The sequence below is a fragment of the Monodelphis domestica genome, chromosome 8 (assembly GCF_027887165.1).
Source record: "Monodelphis domestica isolate mMonDom1 chromosome 8, mMonDom1.pri, whole genome shotgun sequence".
Taxonomy (NCBI): Eukaryota; Metazoa; Chordata; class Mammalia; order Didelphimorphia; family Didelphidae; genus Monodelphis; species Monodelphis domestica.
The window spans coordinates 239323098-239343239 of NC_077234.1; the positions used below are offsets into that span (position 1 = coordinate 239323098).

Below are 20142 nucleotides of genomic sequence, written 5' to 3' on the forward strand. Positions count from 1 at the left end.
AGTGCCTTCAGATCGTGATCTGATGACTGAGAGTCAAAGCTCCCGAGATCAACCTTCTGCTAAAGACATTCTAATTCTAGTGAAATTCAAATTCTTCTTCTCTTAGGCAGTAATGTCCAGCTTTGGAATAAGACTCCATGCAAAGCGACTAGTCTCAAATGCCTTTCTCTCTCCCTTTAACAGCAGTCTCAAACCTGGACGTGGAGAGTAAACTGAGTGTCTACTATCGAGCCCCGTGGCACCAGCAGAGAAACATTTTCCTTCCTGCAACCAGGCCCCCCTGTGTGGAGGAGCTGCACCGTCAGGCGAGGCAGAGTCTGCAAGCGCTGCGCAGAGGTAACGGGAGCCAAAGCATGAGGGCCTGCAGCAAAATGGAAAAGGGGAGAGCATTGATTGGGCCATGTTGGCTTAATGTGGTAACTGGTGAAGGCATGATGAGAATATAGAGTTAACTGAATGACTGAGTAAATGAATGAATGGGGAAACAAGTTTATTAAGCACTTACTCTGTGCCAAGCACTGTGTTTTGTTAATGGATTCAAATACAAAAGAAAAGATGCTTCCTGTCTCCCAAAGAGCTTACTTTACATTCTTTTTTTTTTTTAAATCATTACTTTATGGCTTAGAATCAATAATACTGTGTATTGTTTCCAAAGCAGAAGAGCAGTAAGGGCCTAGCAATGGGTGTTAAGTGACTTGCCCAGGGTCACACAGGTATGAAGTGTCTGAACCCAGCTTTGAACCTTCCATCTTGAGGCCTGGCTCTCTACCTGCCGCTGCTTACTTTACATTCTAATAGAGGGAGACTCCCCGGAGAGGAGAATGGTACCCAGGGAAGAGTGTTCAGGTTTGGGAAGTCACAAAGATGGTTATTGGGGCCGTACATTGAAAAAGCAATAATGATTCCTTTAACCTTTTTTGTTGGCAATTGAAATGATGATAAGAACCAGCATAATGTTGCAGAGCCTCTTCCCTTCTTTCATTTTACGACTGCTATCTAAACGAATGCCCACATTCAACAGATCATTTATTGATGGACAACCATGTGCAACAAGGTGAAAGATCCCAACCCTGGAAGCTTGGGAGCTTGTGGGTTATCGCTTTGTACACACATCACTTAATTACAAGGCAATCGGTAAAGAGCGTGAAATTGTAAAAAGGACTCTGGCTAAACTGGGAGTCCGAAGATTGGGATGCTAGCTTTGATTCTGTTGTGCCAGATAGCAGATTAAACTCGTGAGAGGAAGAGTGCCAGGCTCCCTTCTTGCCTTTGTTACCTGCATGTCCTGGGACAAATCACTTAACATCTCTGGGCTGAGGTTTCATCTATAAAATGATGGAGGTGAATCTCTGAGACTCCTTCTAGATTTTAATTCATAATATTCATAGTCCTATTATTTTCTTAACCCTTAACTTCTCTCTTAGCATCTTTCTATCTTAGAATCCTCCATGTTGGTTTCAAGAGAGAAGAGCAGGGTGAGGTGACTTACCCAGGGTCATACAGCCAGGACGTGTCTGGGGTCCGATGCCCGAGTTCTCAATCCATTGAACCACCTCATTGCTCCTAACCATATTTTTTGGTCACTTAAGCTGCCCCAAACTTCAGTTTGCCCATGTGTTGAATGAGGATAATTCTATCTGTCCTGCCTACCTCAGGTCATTGTTATGAAGATCCAATAAAATATCAGATGCCAAAATGCCTGGAAACTGTTGCAGCCTCTGAAGACTTACGTGGTTACAATCATCCGCCATTATAATTGTGGTGATGGTGGCGGTAAAGCCAAGGGGGTCACTGCAGACGACGCCCGCCGTTCTCATGGGACCATCTCGAAGTCCGCTGGCCTTTCAGTGGAAGCCATATGTAGCCCCATTTTTCATCAGTGCTCATCGATTGCATTTTTTAGGGCTCGGTCACTACTCAGCGGCCAGCGAGGGAACACAGTTCACCATCAGGCTGTTTGAAAGGCAGCGGCCTCAGGGCTTCCAAAGGCGACCCTCAGGGGCCGGGCGGACGTGGTGACCGCTTTCCCGAATGACCTAGCCTGGGATCATCCTGGGAGCACCCTGAGGCTGCGGTGGGGCTTCCTAGGACTGTCGAAAGCTGGTGTCAAAGCTGCGGGCGGCGTCGCAGCCTGACGACAGAACGGGGCTTGGTGGAAGGCTCTTCCCTAGGGGAGCGCCTTCATTCCGAGCCCAAAGTCATCCTGCCACCTGGTGGCGAAGGGTCCTGCCTGCATATGTCCATGGCGGGGAGGAAATGGATGGTGGAGCTCCCGAGCCGGCTGAGCTGGATGCTGTCTAAGCACGCGCGCTCTGCTCCGCCCGCTTCCTTTGGTTCTCGGGGTTCGGCAGGGAGATCTGGCTGGGGGTTTCTAGGTGGGGTCCCCACTGTGAAGCGAGGACACGGAGCAATGCTGGGGGTGGGGGGGAGCCTCCCACATCTCGAGGATTCCAGAAGGGAGAAGGTCTTTCGGTTGGGCGGCTCCTGGCATTCCTTTGAGAAGAACTCGTTTAGTTAGCAATTTAAGGTTGGCAAAGAACTTTTCATCCGGCAGCCTTGCGAGGTGAGGTCGGCAGGACCCCAATCAACATCTCCTGTTAGTGGACGTAGGAAGCACTTCGTGCTCCCCCTGCTGGGGATGCCTGGCACTGCATCCCAGGAGGGCACCAGGCGCCAGGTAGGGGCAACGACAGAGGGAATTGGAGGCACCGCACCTGAGGTTACAAGACAGATGCCTTCTGATCCTGACCTCTGGCCAGCTCTGGGACCTCCTCCCCTGTAAAATGGAAGGATTTGACCTCGTCATCTCCCAGGTCTCTCCCACATCATCCATCTTGTGACTCTGCTTCATGACTTTTATCTGGGTCTGCCCCTGTCCTTTATATAGTAATAACAGGACCTCTTCCATCCAAATAAAGGTGGACAACCCCCAGGGCCCGGTCCAGGCCCTTTCTTCCTCCTTCTACAAATCCACTTCATTTGGCACTTTCAGTCTATTCCTATTTTTTTCTTTTCTTGTTTTTTTTTAAACCTTTACCTTCTGTCTTAGAATCAATACTGTGTATTGTTTTCAAAACAAAAGAGTATTAAGGGCTAGGCAATGAGGGTTAAGTGACTTGCCCAGGGTCACACAGCTAGAAAGTGTCTGAGACCAGGTTTGAAGCCAGGACCTCCTGTTTCTGGGCCTGACTCTCCATCCACTGAGCTACCTAGATGCCCCTCGACCTGCATTTTCAAAGGAAAAGAGGAACTTGATGAGGCAGAACCAAGGAGGGGATATTCTAAGGCAAGACCAGAGACAGGAGATGGAGTGCCATGTATGAGGAACAGATAGAAGACCAGTTTAATTGGACCACAAGTTTAGGAAAGAAAAATAATTAGGGACCAACTTGTTCAGAGTTTGAAAAGATAAAGAGGTTTCATGTTTTATCCTAGAGGTAATAGGGAGCCACTGGAATTGTTTGAATAGGAGAGTCATCTGGTCAGACCTGGGTCTAAGAAAAATTACCTTGGAAACAGTGTGTAGAACGGGCAGGAATGGTGAGATTTTGAGTCAGGGAGACTTTGGGAAGCAGTTAAAATAACATATGTAAGAGGCACTGAGGAGCTGAACAGGGATTTGAGAGACTGCTGTGAGGGAAGGAACAGCCAGATGTGGAGGTGACTGGATCTGTGGGACGAGGAAGGATAACGCTCTAATTACCAGCTTCCAGATAAACTTTCCCACCTCTGTGTCTTGCCATCTCCTCTAACTCAGCCTCCCTCAACTCACACTTCTTGTCTCCAGATCTCCCTGGGTCTGTGAATGACACCATCACCCTCAGCTCCTAAGCACATTCTCAGCCTCAGCTACTCCCTTGCCCTCACCTACCTATCCAGTTTGTTGCCCAATCCTCATCTTCCTCCCCCCACTGCATCGCTCCTCTCAGTTCCCTTCTCAACTCATACAGCTACAGCTCTCAGACAAGGTCTCATCGCCTCCATCCTGGGTTGTTCCAATAGCCTTCTTTTGGGTTGGTTTGTTTTAAATCTGTAGCTTCCCAACATTCTTTTAGTGGGTGCCCTGCTTGAGTCTCTTCCTGCACCAATCCCTTCTCTCTCAGGACTGCCAGAGTGGTTTTCCCTAAGGGCACATTGGACCATGTCCCTCTCTAGTCATTAAATTCTGCTAGCTGCAGGGAGCTAGATGGCCCAGTGGATTGATCTCCAGACCTGAGATGGGAGGTCCTGGGTTCAAATCTGGTCTCAGACACTTCTTAACTATGTGGCCCTGGGCAAGCTGTTTAAGCCCATTACCTAGCCCTTACTGTTTTTCTACACAGTATTGATTCTAAGCCAGAAGGTAAGGTTTGGGGGGACTTTTTTTTTTAACATTCCAGTAGCTCTTATTTGTTTCCAACAAATATTAAATCTTCTGTTTGGCTTTTGAAGCCCTTTAACTCTTCACTCCCAAACAATATTTCTAACATCATTATACATTATTGCCTGTCTCAAACTCAGTTGTCTTGGTCTTCTCTCTGTTCTTCCACAGTTCTCCACTTCCCATCTTAGCGACTGTTTCCCATGCCTATAATAGACTCCTTTTTTTATCTTCGGCTCACAGAATCCTTGCTTCAAGACACCACTCAAGTACAACCTTCTATATAAAGCCTTTCTTAGTCCCACATATATTTGATTGTTATTATTCAGTTATTTTCAGTCATATTCAAATCTTTGTGACCCTATTGGAGGGTTGTTTTTTTTCCCCCGCAAAGAAACTAGAATAGTTTGCCATTTCTTTTTCCAGCTCATTGTTCAGGTGAGGAAATTGAAGCAAATAAGATTAAGTGACTTGCCCAGGGACACACAGCTACTAAGTGTCTGAGGTTGGATTTGAACTCAGTTGAGTTTTCCTGATTCCAAACCAGACATTCTATCCATTTTGCCACCTAGTTGCCCTATATTTAAGGGCCTCATTAAACATAACTGCCTCCTATTTATTGCATATATACTTCTATGTGCATGTCCTCTCCCAATAAGAATATACATTTCCTTCAGAACAGGGACCGTTTTGTTTCTTTTCATTGTAGCCCTAGCGACTGGGATAGTACTGCACAACTGCACAACAGTGCTTTGCAATTTAAAGCCTTAGATATTGAGCTTTGGACTGCTCCAGCATCCCACAGCCAGCCTGTCAGGGGCAGGCCTTGACCCTAGGCCTTCTTGACCACTAAAGCTATAGTGCCTCTTCTTTTTTAAGGAAACACATCCCATTTTCAGGCATTTCCATATTATGGAGATCTTCATATTGAGACAAAAAGTCACTTCCTAAGACTTCCATTCATCTGTTCTGTCCTCTTGGAAGTAGATAAAATAAGGCCTCTTCTACATGGCAGCCCTTCAGATGCCCCAATGTAGCTATAAACATCCCTTTTCAAGTCTGAGCATCTACGTGTAGAGGCTAAACATCCTAGCTGGAAGCATCATGGTATAGTAGGAGATGTGTTGGACTGGGGATCAGAGGAGACATGACTTGGAATTCCACCTCTGGTATTTTATTGCTGTCACTGCGCAGCCCTGGGCAAATCACTTAACTTTTGTCTGCCTCAGTTTTCTCATCTGTAAAATGGGGATAATGAGAGCAACTACCTCCTAGGGATGAGACAATGTTTGTAAAGCATTTTTGCAGACCTTAAAGACTATATAAGTGCTAGTCCTGAAGTCTGATCTTCCTGAGTTCAAATCTGGCCTCAGATACTTACTAGCTGTGTGATCCTGGACAAATCACTTAACCCTTTTTGCCTCTGTCTTCTCATCTGGAAAATGAATTGAAGAAGGAAATGGCAAACCATGGCCAAGAAAACCTGAAATGGGGTCAGGAAGTGATGGACATGACTCAAAATGACTGAACAAACAAATCTAGTTAGTATTGTTGTGAAGCTTAAACAAAATAATTAATGTAAAGTACTATGCCAATTATGAATACAGTTCTTTTACTTGTTCTTCAAATGACATGGTTTCCAGACACCTCTTCATCCTGGATGCTCTTTCTGGATGCAGTGATTGTTCAGTATCCTTTCCCAAAATATTGCTCCCACAGTTAAACACAACCAATACTCTAGATTTGTTCTGAATACAGCAGAATACAGAGAGATGATCAGATCCTTATCCAGAAAGATATTAAGGCACAAAATTCTTTCTTTTTTCTGTGTCATGACAATTAACAAATATAATAATTCCATGCCTCATATGTGGAAAATCTCCCATTTGTGCCTGAGTGAATAACTTTACTAAAGAAATGTCAGCAATATAGAACACTGGGAAGAATATAATGATATAAAGTTTAATCTTGGGTTCAAAAAATTAACTTCTTGAAGGAGTTGGATATAATAATTAGGCAATCATTCTCATTAAAAAGATCCAACAGTTCAGAGGACCACAATCTCAATATGAATGTGATATGAAGGTAAAAAAAAAATGAACATGCTCTTCACCTGCATTGAGAGGCATCCCTTAAAAAATAGAGAGATCAACTTCCGGTCAAGATGGCTGTGTAGAAGCAGCGAAAGTTCAGACGTCGGAAACCCTTCCTTACCGATCGCAAACAGAGCGCTCCTTGGCCACTGAAATTCAAGCTGAACAACAGGATAGACCTGGGGAAACCTCCTCCTGAACCTGGATCAAAAGGTACCACACCCCAAAAGCCAGAGCCCTAGATCACTCGGATCTAAGGGGTAGACAGAAAGAAGGTCCCAGGACCCAACCCAGAGTGCTGAGCCCAAGGCAGCAGCGGGAACCTCAGGGCTCTGAGGACTCACCTTGAAAGCAACCCAAGCCAGTCTCCAGGGCGCCCAACACAGACGGCAGGGAAACATAGAGAGAAGGGGGAAGCCTGTAGCCCCCTGGCTGGGTCCTTCCATCTGAGTCTCAAGGGAGGTCCCAGCTTTAGGGCACCAGCTGAACCCAATCCCATCAGGAGCCCTCAGAGCTACTGAAAGGACAGAAAACTCAGGGCTGGCAAAGGGGTTGCTCCAAAGAGCTTACCTTGAAAGTAACCCCGGCCAGTTTCTGGGCACTCAACACAGATTGTGGAAGAGGAGGTTGCTGCTTTTTTTTTTCTTCCTTTTTTTGGCTCCAGGATCATTCGGCCCACACCACCTGTACCTAATCCCATCAGGAGCCCTCAGAGTCCAGGCAAGCCACAACCCCTCCCCCCTTAGAGAGCTGGGTCTTCTGAAAAAACAGAAACCTAGAGGTGAAGTCAAGATGGCAGCCTAGAAGGAGCATAGACCTGGCAGCCTGGCCAGAGCTTTAGAGATCCTCCATATCTGCTCCAGCCTTCCAGGAAGTTTAAAACTCAGAGTAAACCCAGCCCAACTAAGCTGAACTCAATCCCATCAAAAGTCTCCAGAACACAGGGAAGCCCAGGCTCCCCATCCATCCTCATTGACTGCTGGACTTTAAGCCAATCAAAAGCCTCCAGAGGACAGGAAAGCTCAAACCCCCAACAACCCTCCCTCAGAGATTACACCAAGAGATCCTCTGTTAAAGCTCCAAGAGGGGAAACTGATAGAAGTCCCTAAAAAACAAAAAAATGAGAGGAACAAGAGCACAGACAAATACAGGGAGGAAAGAAGGGGTGAATTTGAACAAACAACAGAAACAGAAGAAAGAAACTATAATAAACAGCTACTACTCACCAAATAGAACAGAGGGGGAGAGATCAGCAAACAATAAACCAGAAATCCCAGCGAATTGGATACAGGCTGTGGAAGAACTCAAAACACAACTAAGAGAGGCTGAAGACAATTGGGAAAAGAACTTAAAAATTAAGATAAGTCATCTGGAAACAGAGGCACTTGAACTAAAACAAGAAAATAGTGTCCTGAAAGCCAAAATCATCCAGCTGGAAAATGAGGCAAAGGAGATGAAAGATGAGATAAAGAGGATGAAAGACGATCTTCAAAGAAACTCAGACCAGAAGGAAAAAGACGACCAAAAAGCCAGAGATGAAATCCAATCTTTAAGAACCAGAGTAAAACAACTAGAATCAAGGGACCTCACAAGGCAGCAGGACACTATAAAACAAAACAAAAAGAATGAAAAAATTGAGGAAAATGTGAAGCATCTCATTCACAAAACAGACAATTTAGAAAATCATTCAAGAAGAGACAATTTAAGAATAATTGGACTACCAGAAGACCACGACAAAAGAAAAAGCCTGGACATAATACTAGAGGAAATTATCCAGGAAAACTGTCCCGAAATACTAGAACAAGAGGGGGAAGCGGAGATTGAAAGAATCCACAGATCACCCCCTGTATTTAATCCCCAACTGACAACACCAAGAAATGTTATAGCCAAATTCAAAAACAATCAGATAAAAGAACAGGTATTACAAGCTGCCAAGAAGAAACCATTCAGATACCATGGAAACATGGTGAGGATAACACAGGATCTGTCTGCATCCACACTGAAGGACCAAAAGGCATGGCATATGATATTCCGGAAAGCAAGGGAACTAGGCCTACAGCCAAGAATAAAATACCCATCAAAACTGACTACATTCTTACAGGGGAAAGTATGGTCATTTAACGTAACAGAAGAGTTCCAAGCATTCATAAATAAAAGACCATACCTGAACAGAAAATTCAAAGTCCAACCACAGAACTCAAGAGAATCATCAAAAGGTAATTAAAAAAGAGGGGAAAAACAACAACAACAAAAAAGGTTTTTTTTTTAAGAGACTCAATAAGTTAAAATGATATGTATCCCTATAAGAAAAGAGGTCATTGGCAACTCTTAAAAACTGTTGCTATCACCTAAGCAGCTAGAAGAACTACACTCAGAGGGAACAGTGACAAACTGTATAGGATGAAAGGACAAGACATAAATAGGTATATAGATATATGCATGCATAAATACATATACATGTGTATGTATGTATATATATACATATATATACATGACTAAAGCTAAAAAAGAAAAGAGGTTATGACTAAAAGAAATGGGAAAAGAAACAAATGGAGGTAAATTTATATGTCACAAAGAAGCTCATGGTGGGAGGGGGGAGAACATCGATACACTGGCAGGGTAAAGAGGTTGGAGACAGGAAATACTCAACTCTTACGTACTTTGAAACTGACCCAAAGAGGGAAGAACAATCCAATCCATTGGGGAAGAGAATAGATTTGCGCCCTATAGGGGAGTAGAAGGGTAAAAAACAGACTGGTGGGGAGGGAAGCAGTACAAGGGAGGGAGAAGGTGGGGGGGATTTTTAAAAAGACTACAGGGGAAAATAAGGGAGGGAATAAGAAGGGAGGGGGGTAGAAAGGGAAATACAAGGGGGACTGATTTAAAGTAAATCACTGGACTAAAAGGTAGAGCTGAAGAAGAAAGGTTAGAATTAGGGAAGGATATCAAAATGCCAAGGAGTCCACAAGTGACAGTCATAATATTGAACATGAATGGGATGAACTCACCTATGAAACGTAGACGAATAGAAGAATGGATTAGAATCCAAAACCCTACCATATGTTGTCTCCAAGAAACACACATGAGGTGGGTAGACACCCACAAGGTCAGAATTAAAGGATGGAGTAAGACCTTCTGGGCCTCAACTGACAGAAAGAAGGCAGGAGTGACAATCATGATATCTGATAAAGCCAAAGCAAAAATAGACCTGATCAAAAGGGATAGGGAAGGTAATTATATTTTGTTAAAAGGGACTTTAGATAATGAGGAAATATCACTAATCAACATATATGCACCAAATAATATAGCACCCAAATTTCTAATGGAGAAACTAGGAGAATTGAAGGAAGAAATAGACAGTAAAACCATATTAGTGGGAGACTTGAACCAACCATTATCAAATTTAGATGAATCAAATCAAAGAATAAATAAGAAAGAGGTAAAAGAAGTGAACGAAATCTTAGAAAAATTAGAATTAATAGACATATGGAGAAAAATAAATAGGGATAAAAAGGAATACACCTTCTTCTCAGCACCACATGGCACATTCACAAAGATTGACCATACATTAGGTCACAGAAACATGGCACACAAATGCAGAAAAGCAGAAATAATAAATGCAGCCTTTTCAGACCACAAGGCAATAAAAATAACGATCAGTAATGGTACATGGAAAACCAAATCAAAAACTAATTGGAAACTAAACAATATGATACTCCAAAATCGTTTAGTTAGAGAAGAAATCATAGAAACAATTAATAATTTCATCGAGGAAAATGACAATGGCGAGACATCCTTTCAAACCTTTTGGGATGCAGCCAAAGCTGTAATCAGAGGTAAATTCATATCCCTGAGTGCATATATTAACAAACTAGGGAGAGCAGAGATCAATAAATTGGAAATGCAAATAAAAAAACTCAAAAGTGACCAAATTAAAACCCCCCAGCAGAAAACCAAACTAGAAATCCTAAAAATTAAGGGAGAAATTAATAAAATCGAAAGTGATAGAACTATTGATTTAATAAATAAGACAAGAAGCTGGTACTTTGAAAAAACAAACAAAATAGACAAAGTACTGGTCAATCTAATTAAAAAAAGGAAGGAAGAAAAGCAAATTAACAGCATCAAAGATGAAAAGGGGGACATCACCTCTGATGAAGAGGAAATTAAGGCAATCATTAAAAATTACTTTGCCCAATTATATGGCAATAAATATACCAATTTAAGTGATATGGATGAATATATACAAAAATACAAACTGCCTAGACTAACAGAAGAGGAAATAGAATTCTTAAATAATCCCATATCAGAAAATGAAATCCAACAGGCCATCAAAGAACTTCCTAAGAAAAAATCCCCAGGGCCTGATGGATTCACCAGTGAATTCTATTAAACATTCAGAGAACAGTTAATCCCAATACTATACAAACTATTTGACATAATAAGCAAAGAGGGAGTTCTACCAAACTCCTTTTACGACACAAACATGGTACTGATTCCAAAACCAGGCAGGTCAAAAACAGAGAAAGAAAACTATAGACCAATCTCCCTAATGAATATAGATGCAAAAATCTTAAATAGGATACTAGCAAAAAGACTCCAGCAAATGATCAGAAGGGTCATCCACCATAATCAAGTAGGATTTATACCAGGGATGCAGGGCTGGTTCAATATTAGGAAAACCATCCACATAATTGACCATATCAACAAGCAAACCAACAAGAACCACATGATTATCTCAATAGACGCAGAAAAAGAATTTGATAAAATACAACACCCATTCCTATTAAAAACACTAGAAAGCATAGGAATAGAAGGGTCATTCCTAAAAATAATAAACAGTATATATCTAAAACCATCAGCTAATATCATCTGCAATGGGGATAAACTAGATGCATTCCCAATAAGATCAGGAGTGAAACAAGGATGCCCATTATCACCTCTACTATTTGACATTGTACTAGAAACACTAGCAGTAGCAATTAGAGAAGAAATAGGCAAGGAGGAGACCAAGCTATCACTCTTTGCAGATGACATGATGGTCTACTTAAAGAATCCTAGAGATTCAACCAAAAAGCTAATTGAAATAATCAACAACTTTAGCAAAGTTGCAGGATACAAAATAAACTCGCATAAGTCATCAGCTTTTCTATATATCTCCAACACAGCTCAGCAGCAAAAACTAGAAAGAGAAATCCCATTCAAAATCACCTTAGACAAAATAAAATACCTAGGAATCTATCTCCCGAGACAAACACAGGAACTATATGAACATAACTACAAAACACTCGCCACACAACTAAAACTAGACTTGAGCAATTGGAAAAACATTAACTGCTCATGGGTAGGACAAGCCAATATAATAAAAATGGCCATCCTACCCAAACTTATTTATCTATTTAGTGCCATACCCATGGAACTCCCAAAAAATTTCTTTACTGATTTGGAAAAAACCATAACAAAGTTAATTTGGAATAACAAAAGATCAAGGATATCCAGGAAAGTAATAAAAAAAAAAAACACAAATGAGGGGGGCCTAGCAGTCCCAGACCTCAAACTATATTACAAAGCAGCAGTCATCAAAACAATTTGGTACTGGCTAAGAGACAGAAAGGAGGATCAGGGGAATAGACTGGGGGCAAGTGACCTCAGCCAGACAGTATACGATAAACCCAAAGATCCCAGGTCTTGGGACAAAAATCCACTATTCAGTAAAAACTGCTGGGAAAATTGGAAGACAGTGTGGGAGAGACTAGGAATAGATCAACACCTCACACCCTACACCAAGATAAATTCAAAATGGGTGAAAGACTTAAACATAAAGAAGGAAACCATAAGTAAATTGGGTAAACACAGAATAGTATACATGTCAGACCTTTGGGAGGGGAAAGACTTTAAAACCAAGCAAGACATAGAAAGAATCACAAAATGTAAAATAAATAATTTTGACTACATCAAATTAAAAGGCTTTTGTACAAACAAAACCAATATAACTAAAATCAGAAGGAAAACAACAAATTGGGAAAAAAATCTTCATAAAAACCTCTGACAAAGGTTTAATTACTCAAATTTATAAAGAGCTAAATCAATTGTACAAAAAATCAAGCCATTCCCCAATTGATAAATGGGCAAGGGACATGGATAGGCAGTTTTCAGATAAAGAAATCAAAACTATTAATAAGCACATGAAAAAGTGTTCTAAATCTCTTATAATCAGAGAGATGCAAATCAAAACAACTCTGAGGTATCACCTCACACCTAGCAGATTGGCTAACATGACAGTTATGGAAAGTAATGAATGCTGGAGGGGATGTGGCAAAGTAGGGACATTAATTCATTGCTGGTGGAGTTGTGAACTGATCCAGCCATTCTGGAGGGCAATTTGGAACTACACCCAAAGGGTGACAAAAGAATGTCTACTCTTTGATCCAGCCATAGCACTGCTGGGTCTGTACCCCAAAGAGATAATGGACAAAAAGACTTGTACAAAAATATTCATAGCTGCGCTCTTTGTGGTGGCCAAAAATTGGAAAACGAGGGGATGCCCATCAATTGGGGAATGGCTGAACAAACTGTGGTATCTGTTGGTGATGGAATATTATTGTGCAAAAAGGAATAATAAAGTGGAGGAATTCCATGGAGACTGGAACAACCTCCAGGAAGTGATGCAGAGCGAGAGGAACAGAACCAGGAGAACATTGTACACAGAGACAAACACACTGTGGTATAATCGAACGTAATGGACTTCTCCATTAGTGGCAGTGTAATGTCCCTGAACAATCTGCAGGGTTCTAGGAGAAAAAACACTATCCATAAGCAGAGGACAAACTGAGGGAGTAGAAACACCGAGGAAAAGCAACTGCCTGACTACAGCGGTTGAGGGGACATGACAGAGGAGAGACTCTAAATGAACACTCTAATGCAAATACTAACAACATGGCAATGGGTTCGAATCAAGAACACATGTGATACCCAGTGGAATCACGCGTCGGCTATGGGGGATGGGAGGGAGGAAAAGAAAATGATCTTTGTCTTTAATGAATAATGCATGGAAATGATCAAATAAAATACTATAAAATTAAAAAATAAAATAAAATAAAAATAGAGAGATCATAGCATTGACCAGATTATATCTGGATATTGTGTTCAGTTTGGGGTGCCACATTTCAAGAAGAATGGCCAACTGGAAAGCACCTAGAAGAGGGTTGAACAGACAGTAAAGGGCCTTGAGTCCAGGCCATACAACCAGTCATTTGAACTGGAGATAGTTAGGCTATGTAAGAGAAGATTTAGGGAGGTCATGATAGCTTTCTTCTGCTATTTGAAGAACTGGATGGATACACACACACTTGTGTGTGTGTGTGTGTGTGTGTGTGTGTGTGTGAAGCTAGGTGGCACAGTGGCTAAAGGGAATTAAATCAATCATTAGGAAATATTTTGCCCATTTTATGGCAATAAATCTGAAAATCCTGGTGAAATAGATGAATAGTGACAAAAATGTTAATTGCTCAGATTAACCAAAGAGGAAATAGAATACTTAAATAATTCCATCCCAGAAAAAAACAATTGAACAAACCATCAAAGATTTCCTAAGAAAAAATCCCCAGAGCCAGAAGGATTCACAAGTGAATTCTATGAAACATTTAAAGAACAATTAATCCTAATACTATATAAACTATTTGGCAAAATAAGCCAAAGAAGGAGTCCTGCCAAATTCTTTTCATGACATAAATATGATGCTTATACCTAAGCCATGAAGAGCAAAAACAGAGAAAGAAAATTAAAAACCAATGGAATCATAAGACTGACCGTTTACGAGTTGAAATCTCTCCTGGGCAAATCATTTAACCCTATTTTCCTTGGTTTATCATTTGTAAAACTGGAGAAGAAAATAGCAAATCTCTAATATCTTCCCAAATGAAATCACAAAGAATCAGACACAAATGAAATGACTAAATAGAAAGAAGAACATAAAGTGATTTAAAAACTGGTTCTTGATTTTGGCAACAGTTCTATGAGGAAATGCTGTTATTTCTATTTTAAAATGGAGGAAGCTCAGAGAGACTAAGTTACTTGCCAAAGGTCACACAGTTTGTTAGTTATGACACTTAACAAGTGTAATAGCTCTGTGTGTACATATATTACAAGTTACATGTGAAAATTCTCCCATTTATAGACAGATGTGCCTGTGAATGAATGGGCCTTCCAAAGATAGTTAAACAAACTAGTAATTATTGGAGAAGGTATTTAAACCTAGATCTTTCTGGCTGAAGTCGAAATTCTATCAAATGGGGTGAGAATGGAACAAGAAGGAGTTTGGAAGAAACTGAAGGGGAAGGAAAGACCACTTCCTCTTGCAGTCCCAGACCAAAATTTCATTTCTTATGCCTGTCCTATTTCATTTGGTCAAAGGGATTTTGAAACTAGGACTGGGTCAGAGTTCTCTTTTTCTCCCATTATCTGATAGCTGGCACTCACCCAAATGGTAAGTGCCATGGTTCCATGCATGCAGGACCTGTTGAGAAGTCCTGATGGTAGCTGGTTTGGGAGCAAAGCCCAGGCACAATGCAAATTCTTGTCATAGATTGACCCAAGCAATGGCACCCAGATCCAGCTTTACTGAGACTGACAGATGACCTTGGATTCCTAAGAACCATCTTGGAATGCTTTTTTCTAGCCCTTTAACACTGATGGAATACTTTCCTTGTCATTTCCTTTCTTTCCTGTCTCCCTAAGCTCTTTGGGAGGAATAACTGTTTCTTTTCCTCCTTGTGTCCCTCAGTGCCTAGTCTAGTGAATATAGTGAATGCTAAAGGAAGACAGAAATGTAGACTAGACTGAGGATTCATTGCTAGAACGAGATGCGGGATTAGGAAATTACCTATGCCAATGCAAGCTGGCACCTTCTTTGAAACTTGGAACAGTTTAGAAACAAGATAAATCCAGAGTCACAGTGCTTCTATCAACGTGAAAAATCAATCTTGTTGCTATTCAGTCATTTCCATTATGTCCAACTCTTCATGACTCTCTTTGGGGTTTTCTTGGCAAAGATATAGGAGTGCTACTTCCTTCTCCACCTCATTTTACAGATGGGGAACCAGAGGCAGACAGGGTTAAGTGACTTGCCCAGGGTCATCCAGGGAGGAAGTGTCTGAGCCCAGATTTGAACTCAGGAAAATGAATCATCCTGACTCCAGAGCTGGTATTCTACTGTGTCCACCCACCTGCCCCTTAGGATGTATCCGTAATATGCATATGTACGCATTATATTATAAGGATATTCTTCTGTGAGGATAGTCAGATCAGATCATTGAGATTGACCTGCCAATGGCCATTAAAAACGTGCTGAGGTTGTGTTCGGTCAGATAGTTGAAAAACCTTCATCTCTTTTTATAGCAGACTCGGTAAAACTAGAGTTTTCTCAGCTTTTTCCTGATGCCCCTCTTTATTCTCCTTTCTCCTGAACCAGAACAACGGAACCGTGGGGATCGCGGAGAGCAGAGAGGGCCCGGCTCACTTTCTGTGGTGGCGCCCCCGCTTCCTTCTTTACCTTCCTCCTACAGTCGGAAGAGACTCGACCTTAAGGACAGGCACTTTATAGCGGTAAGAACTTCTGCCCACGGGCAGCTGGTCACTTCTCTCACTAGGCATCCGCACGGTCAGATACGCACCATGATTGACTGAGATGTGCCGTTGTGTGGATTCTCTCTTCTGTTAACGTGAAGAGGAATCCCTCCAGTGGAGGGTGATAGAGATAACGGATAGGGCAGGTTAAAGTGCTAAGACTGACCGGTAACTGTAATGCAAACCATTGTGTACAGTTAGGAGAAGGAGAAGAGAAGTTTGAAATCATGTGGGGGTGGAGGGGAGGAGACAAAGACAAAGAGAGAAGAAGGGAATATCAATCGCCCTTTGAAAAGGGTCACGGCAATGTGGTAGCAGTGTAGGTTCTAGTTTTACATGATGGGGAACATTTTCCGGCAACAGAGCAAGCCGGCTGGTCAGATGTGCTAATGTGGTCGCTGTGGTGGGCTCAGGCTCTCTCTCAGCACTTCCAGGAAGTCTGCTTGTTCCTGTCTTCTGTCAATGTCCAACGTAGGGATCAAGCAGAGGGGATTCAGGAAGCCTCCATTAACTAGTCACCAGCAGGCACCGTTGGCTATTGGCCTTTGATTGTTGAAGATCGCTGTATAGAATGAGAACGATGAGAACCTAGAATCAAAGGGGCTGAAAGGGGATGGGGTAGAGTCAAGGAGACCTAAATTCAACGCCTACTTCTGACACTTTGCTTGGTGAACCCAGATGTCCCCTCCCGTCTCAGACTCAAATTTCATCATCTGTAAAATGGGGGTGGAGGGGTTGGACCAGGATCGCTTCTAAGTTCCCCTTCAACTCTATATATGGGACCTTAAAATCTTTATGATCTTAGGAAAATGGTGGTGTCACAAGGAGCCATGTCCTAATCTTTAAATGACCGTGAACCCCATATTACTGTGCAAAGAACCTTGTATTTCTTTTGAACCAGGTGCCATCCGGCTCTAAATTCTATGATTCCTCTACTAGTGATGGTGAATATTTTAGAGATCACATGCTGTGCCCCTCCCCAAGACACCTTGCGTCATGCCCTGCCCCACCCACTGAGTGCCCGGCGTGCCCTGCCCCGACCCCCCCCACACACACACACAGGAGGGAGGAAGAGCTCCCATTGGGCTGCTGAACAGAGGGACAGGTGAAGCGAAAAAAATGTCATCAGGCACAGTGGAGGGGGGAAGGAAGCAGCGCCTCCTGAGTCCCTCTGCCTTTCTAGTAATGAGCTCTGGAGGGAGGTGAAGTGGCAGGGGGAGGGTGGCGCTCATTCCCACACAAAGCACTCTACCTGCCATGTTTGGCACGCATCCACAGGTTTGCCATCACTGCTCTAGTCTTCAGACTTCTGTCCTATCATCTTTGATACCAGGACTGTGAGCATCAGGATGTGAGAACAATGAGAGTATTGAATACACAAAATGAATGTAACCACAGTCTGGCCAATGGGGAAAGTCTGGGAAAGACCATCTAGTAAGGGACAGGTAGGTGGGTCAGTGGATTAAGAGCCAAGCCTAAAGATGGGAGGTCCTGGATTCACATATGGCTTCCTATAATTCCTAGCTTTGTGACCCTGGGCAAGTCACTTAATCCCGATTGCTTAGCCATACCTGCTCTTCTGCTTAGAAGCACTATTCATTCTACGTATGATAGAAGGTAAGGGTTTTTTTTTTTTTAAAGACCATATAGTCAGGCCACCTTTAAGGTTTCTGTGATGTAATGCAAAAGGATAGGAGAAGTTACCAGGCATTTGATACTGCTAGTTTCCCAGTGGGTGGGTCTCTGATTGAAAGTGTTAAGTCCTGTTCAGTGGCATCTCCATTCAAAAGTCCAGTTCTTAGTGGAAAGGCCATTTTTGTCATGATTTGATGACAACAGGAGAAATTCTCCGACCTCCCCATGACATTTCAGTTACTCTGGATGCTCATACATAATCTCTGGCTCGTTATCCCACTTCGACATCGTCCTCTCTGACCCGCTTCACTAGAGAAGAAAGCAAATAGTCTAACTGTCTCTAGTGACACTTCCAAAGGGATAGAGGTGGGGGCCTGGGGAGGGGAGGCTCTGGAATGGTATGGATCAGCCCGCGTCTTTTCCTCTCCTCCAATGCTAGCCAGAGCCCCTGGCTGACTGCCATTTAACGTATACTTTGGGGACCTATCTTCAGTCAGTGATCAGTCTCTGTTGTAAAAGGACCCAACTTTCCTCCTAAATGGGGAAGCCCACCACGGAGAAAAGCCTTCCCCCCTTCTCGAGTGACCTCTCCAGAAGAAGCCCCAGCTCCCACAGGTGGGACAAAGCAGTGCTCAGCTGATTCTCACTTCATCTGAACCAGAGGTTCTTCTAGGAAAACTTGCAGGAAACCCACCTGCCAATTTAGATAAGAACAGAATGGAATGCTTATGAACAGAAAACGTAGTGAGAGTGACAAAGATATGAGCAGCATGAAATTGCCTCCACAGAGCTATGCAGCTGCCTCACTCAATTACCTGATTTCAGGAAATCAAGGCTATATATATACGGCTCACCTAGCCTACCAATGTCTCCATTTTACAATTAGAGATTCTTTCTTAAATATAACTCCCTTTGGGAGGGGGGAATTATTAAGCCATATCAGTCATTTATAGCATAGTGGGAATGAGTTTCTGAGTTCCAAATATTGGGAGGGAGAAAACATGCCCTCTGGAGGGGGGAAGGACATTCTTGAACAGAGGCTCTTGATCTGAGGTCTGCAGCCTTTTTTTTAAACCCTTACCGTCTATCTTAGAATCTCTACTGCATCCTGGTTCCAAGGCAGAAAAGTGCTAAGGGCTGGGCAATGGGTGTTAAATGATTTGCACAGGATTACCTAGCTAGGCCAGGTCTGAGGCCAGATTTGAACCCAGGACATCCCTCCCATCTCTGGGCTTGTCTCTTAATCCACTAAGCCACCTCACTGTCCTCATGGTCTACAGACTTTAAAACTCTCTATATTTCTGTAACTATTATTATAATTAGTCTTTTTGTAATCCTGTGTTTTTCTTTATACATTTAAGAAACATTTTTCTGAGGAGGGATCCCAAGGCTTCACTGTATGGCCAGAGGGGTCCAGGACACAAAAAGGTTAACATGAGACTAGAGGATGCTGGGAACATGACTTTTTGGCCAGGGCACTTCCTGTCAACCCCACTAAAATCTGTGCCTTCAGACGAAAAGGGCTTTTAAAGTTTGGGTCTGGTCTGGCTGGATTATAAATGGGCCATATCTATCCAGAAAAAATAAATTGTTCCTTTGAGCCCCAGGCTTTTGCAAACTCGGGAGAGCAATTGCCTAGCAAGATTTAGTCCACAAGACCATCCTCCTTCCTACAAACACACTTTTAAGAGGCACCGATCTTATTTATGTAGGAATAAGGGCAGAAGGGTTCAGCAGAGAGATTTAGTTAATAAGAGTGGGTAGAGGATTGTATTTGCAGCCCGAAGGCTCTGAGTTTGAATCTCACTTCAGAAATGATGTAACATAGCCTCTCCTGGTCACTCTGTCTGTAAAATGGAGTTAATAAAAAACCCCCCTCACAAAACTGGAGTGAGGTACAACAGGGATAAAATGCTCAAAGTGGTTGGCAAACACCATAGTACTCTCTAAATGTTAGCTACTAACATTAATAACGATCAACCAGCAAACAAATAATAATAATAATAATGAGCAGATGGAGCCTTAGAATGCCATCTAACTGAATGCCCAGTGAAAGGTTAGAGCAAAACCCCAAGAAACTAGCTCAGGAAGAGGGAAGTGTGATTCCTGTCATCATTAATGCTTGGAAATTCTGGTTATTAGTTGTCATTAAAGTCTTTCAAGTTTTTTTCCCCAAATGTTGTTTTAATTGTATGAATTGTTCTCCTGGTTCTGCTCATTTCTATTAGTCATTCAACAAACATTTATTAGTGCCTATTGTGCTAGGCCTCTGAGATGAAAAGAAAGATAAAGACAGCCCCTGCTCTCAAGGAGCTTGATGTCTAATGGGGGACACAAACACGAAAACAAGTATGGACAAAGAAGCAGCATGGAGGATAAACTGGAAATGGCCAATGGTAGAATTTTGGTTGGGAAGCCAAGGCAGCCCGG

General features: G+C 42.4%; 1 protein-coding gene across 4 annotated transcripts in view; it reads left to right on the forward strand.

The window, feature by feature from the left end:
* Window positions 1–20142, forward strand: part of NHS (NHS actin remodeling regulator) — a 440898-nt gene that overhangs the window by 388723 nt on the left and 32033 nt on the right. For all 4 annotated transcript variants that reach the window (XM_007500834.3, XM_007500835.3, XM_007500836.3 and 1 more), the window contains exons 2-3: window positions 184–336; window positions 15923–16056. In XM_007500834.3, the coding sequence (XP_007500896.1) occupies window positions 184–336; window positions 15923–16056 (287 nt within the window). The remainder of the gene's footprint in view (window positions 1–183; window positions 337–15922; window positions 16057–20142) is intronic.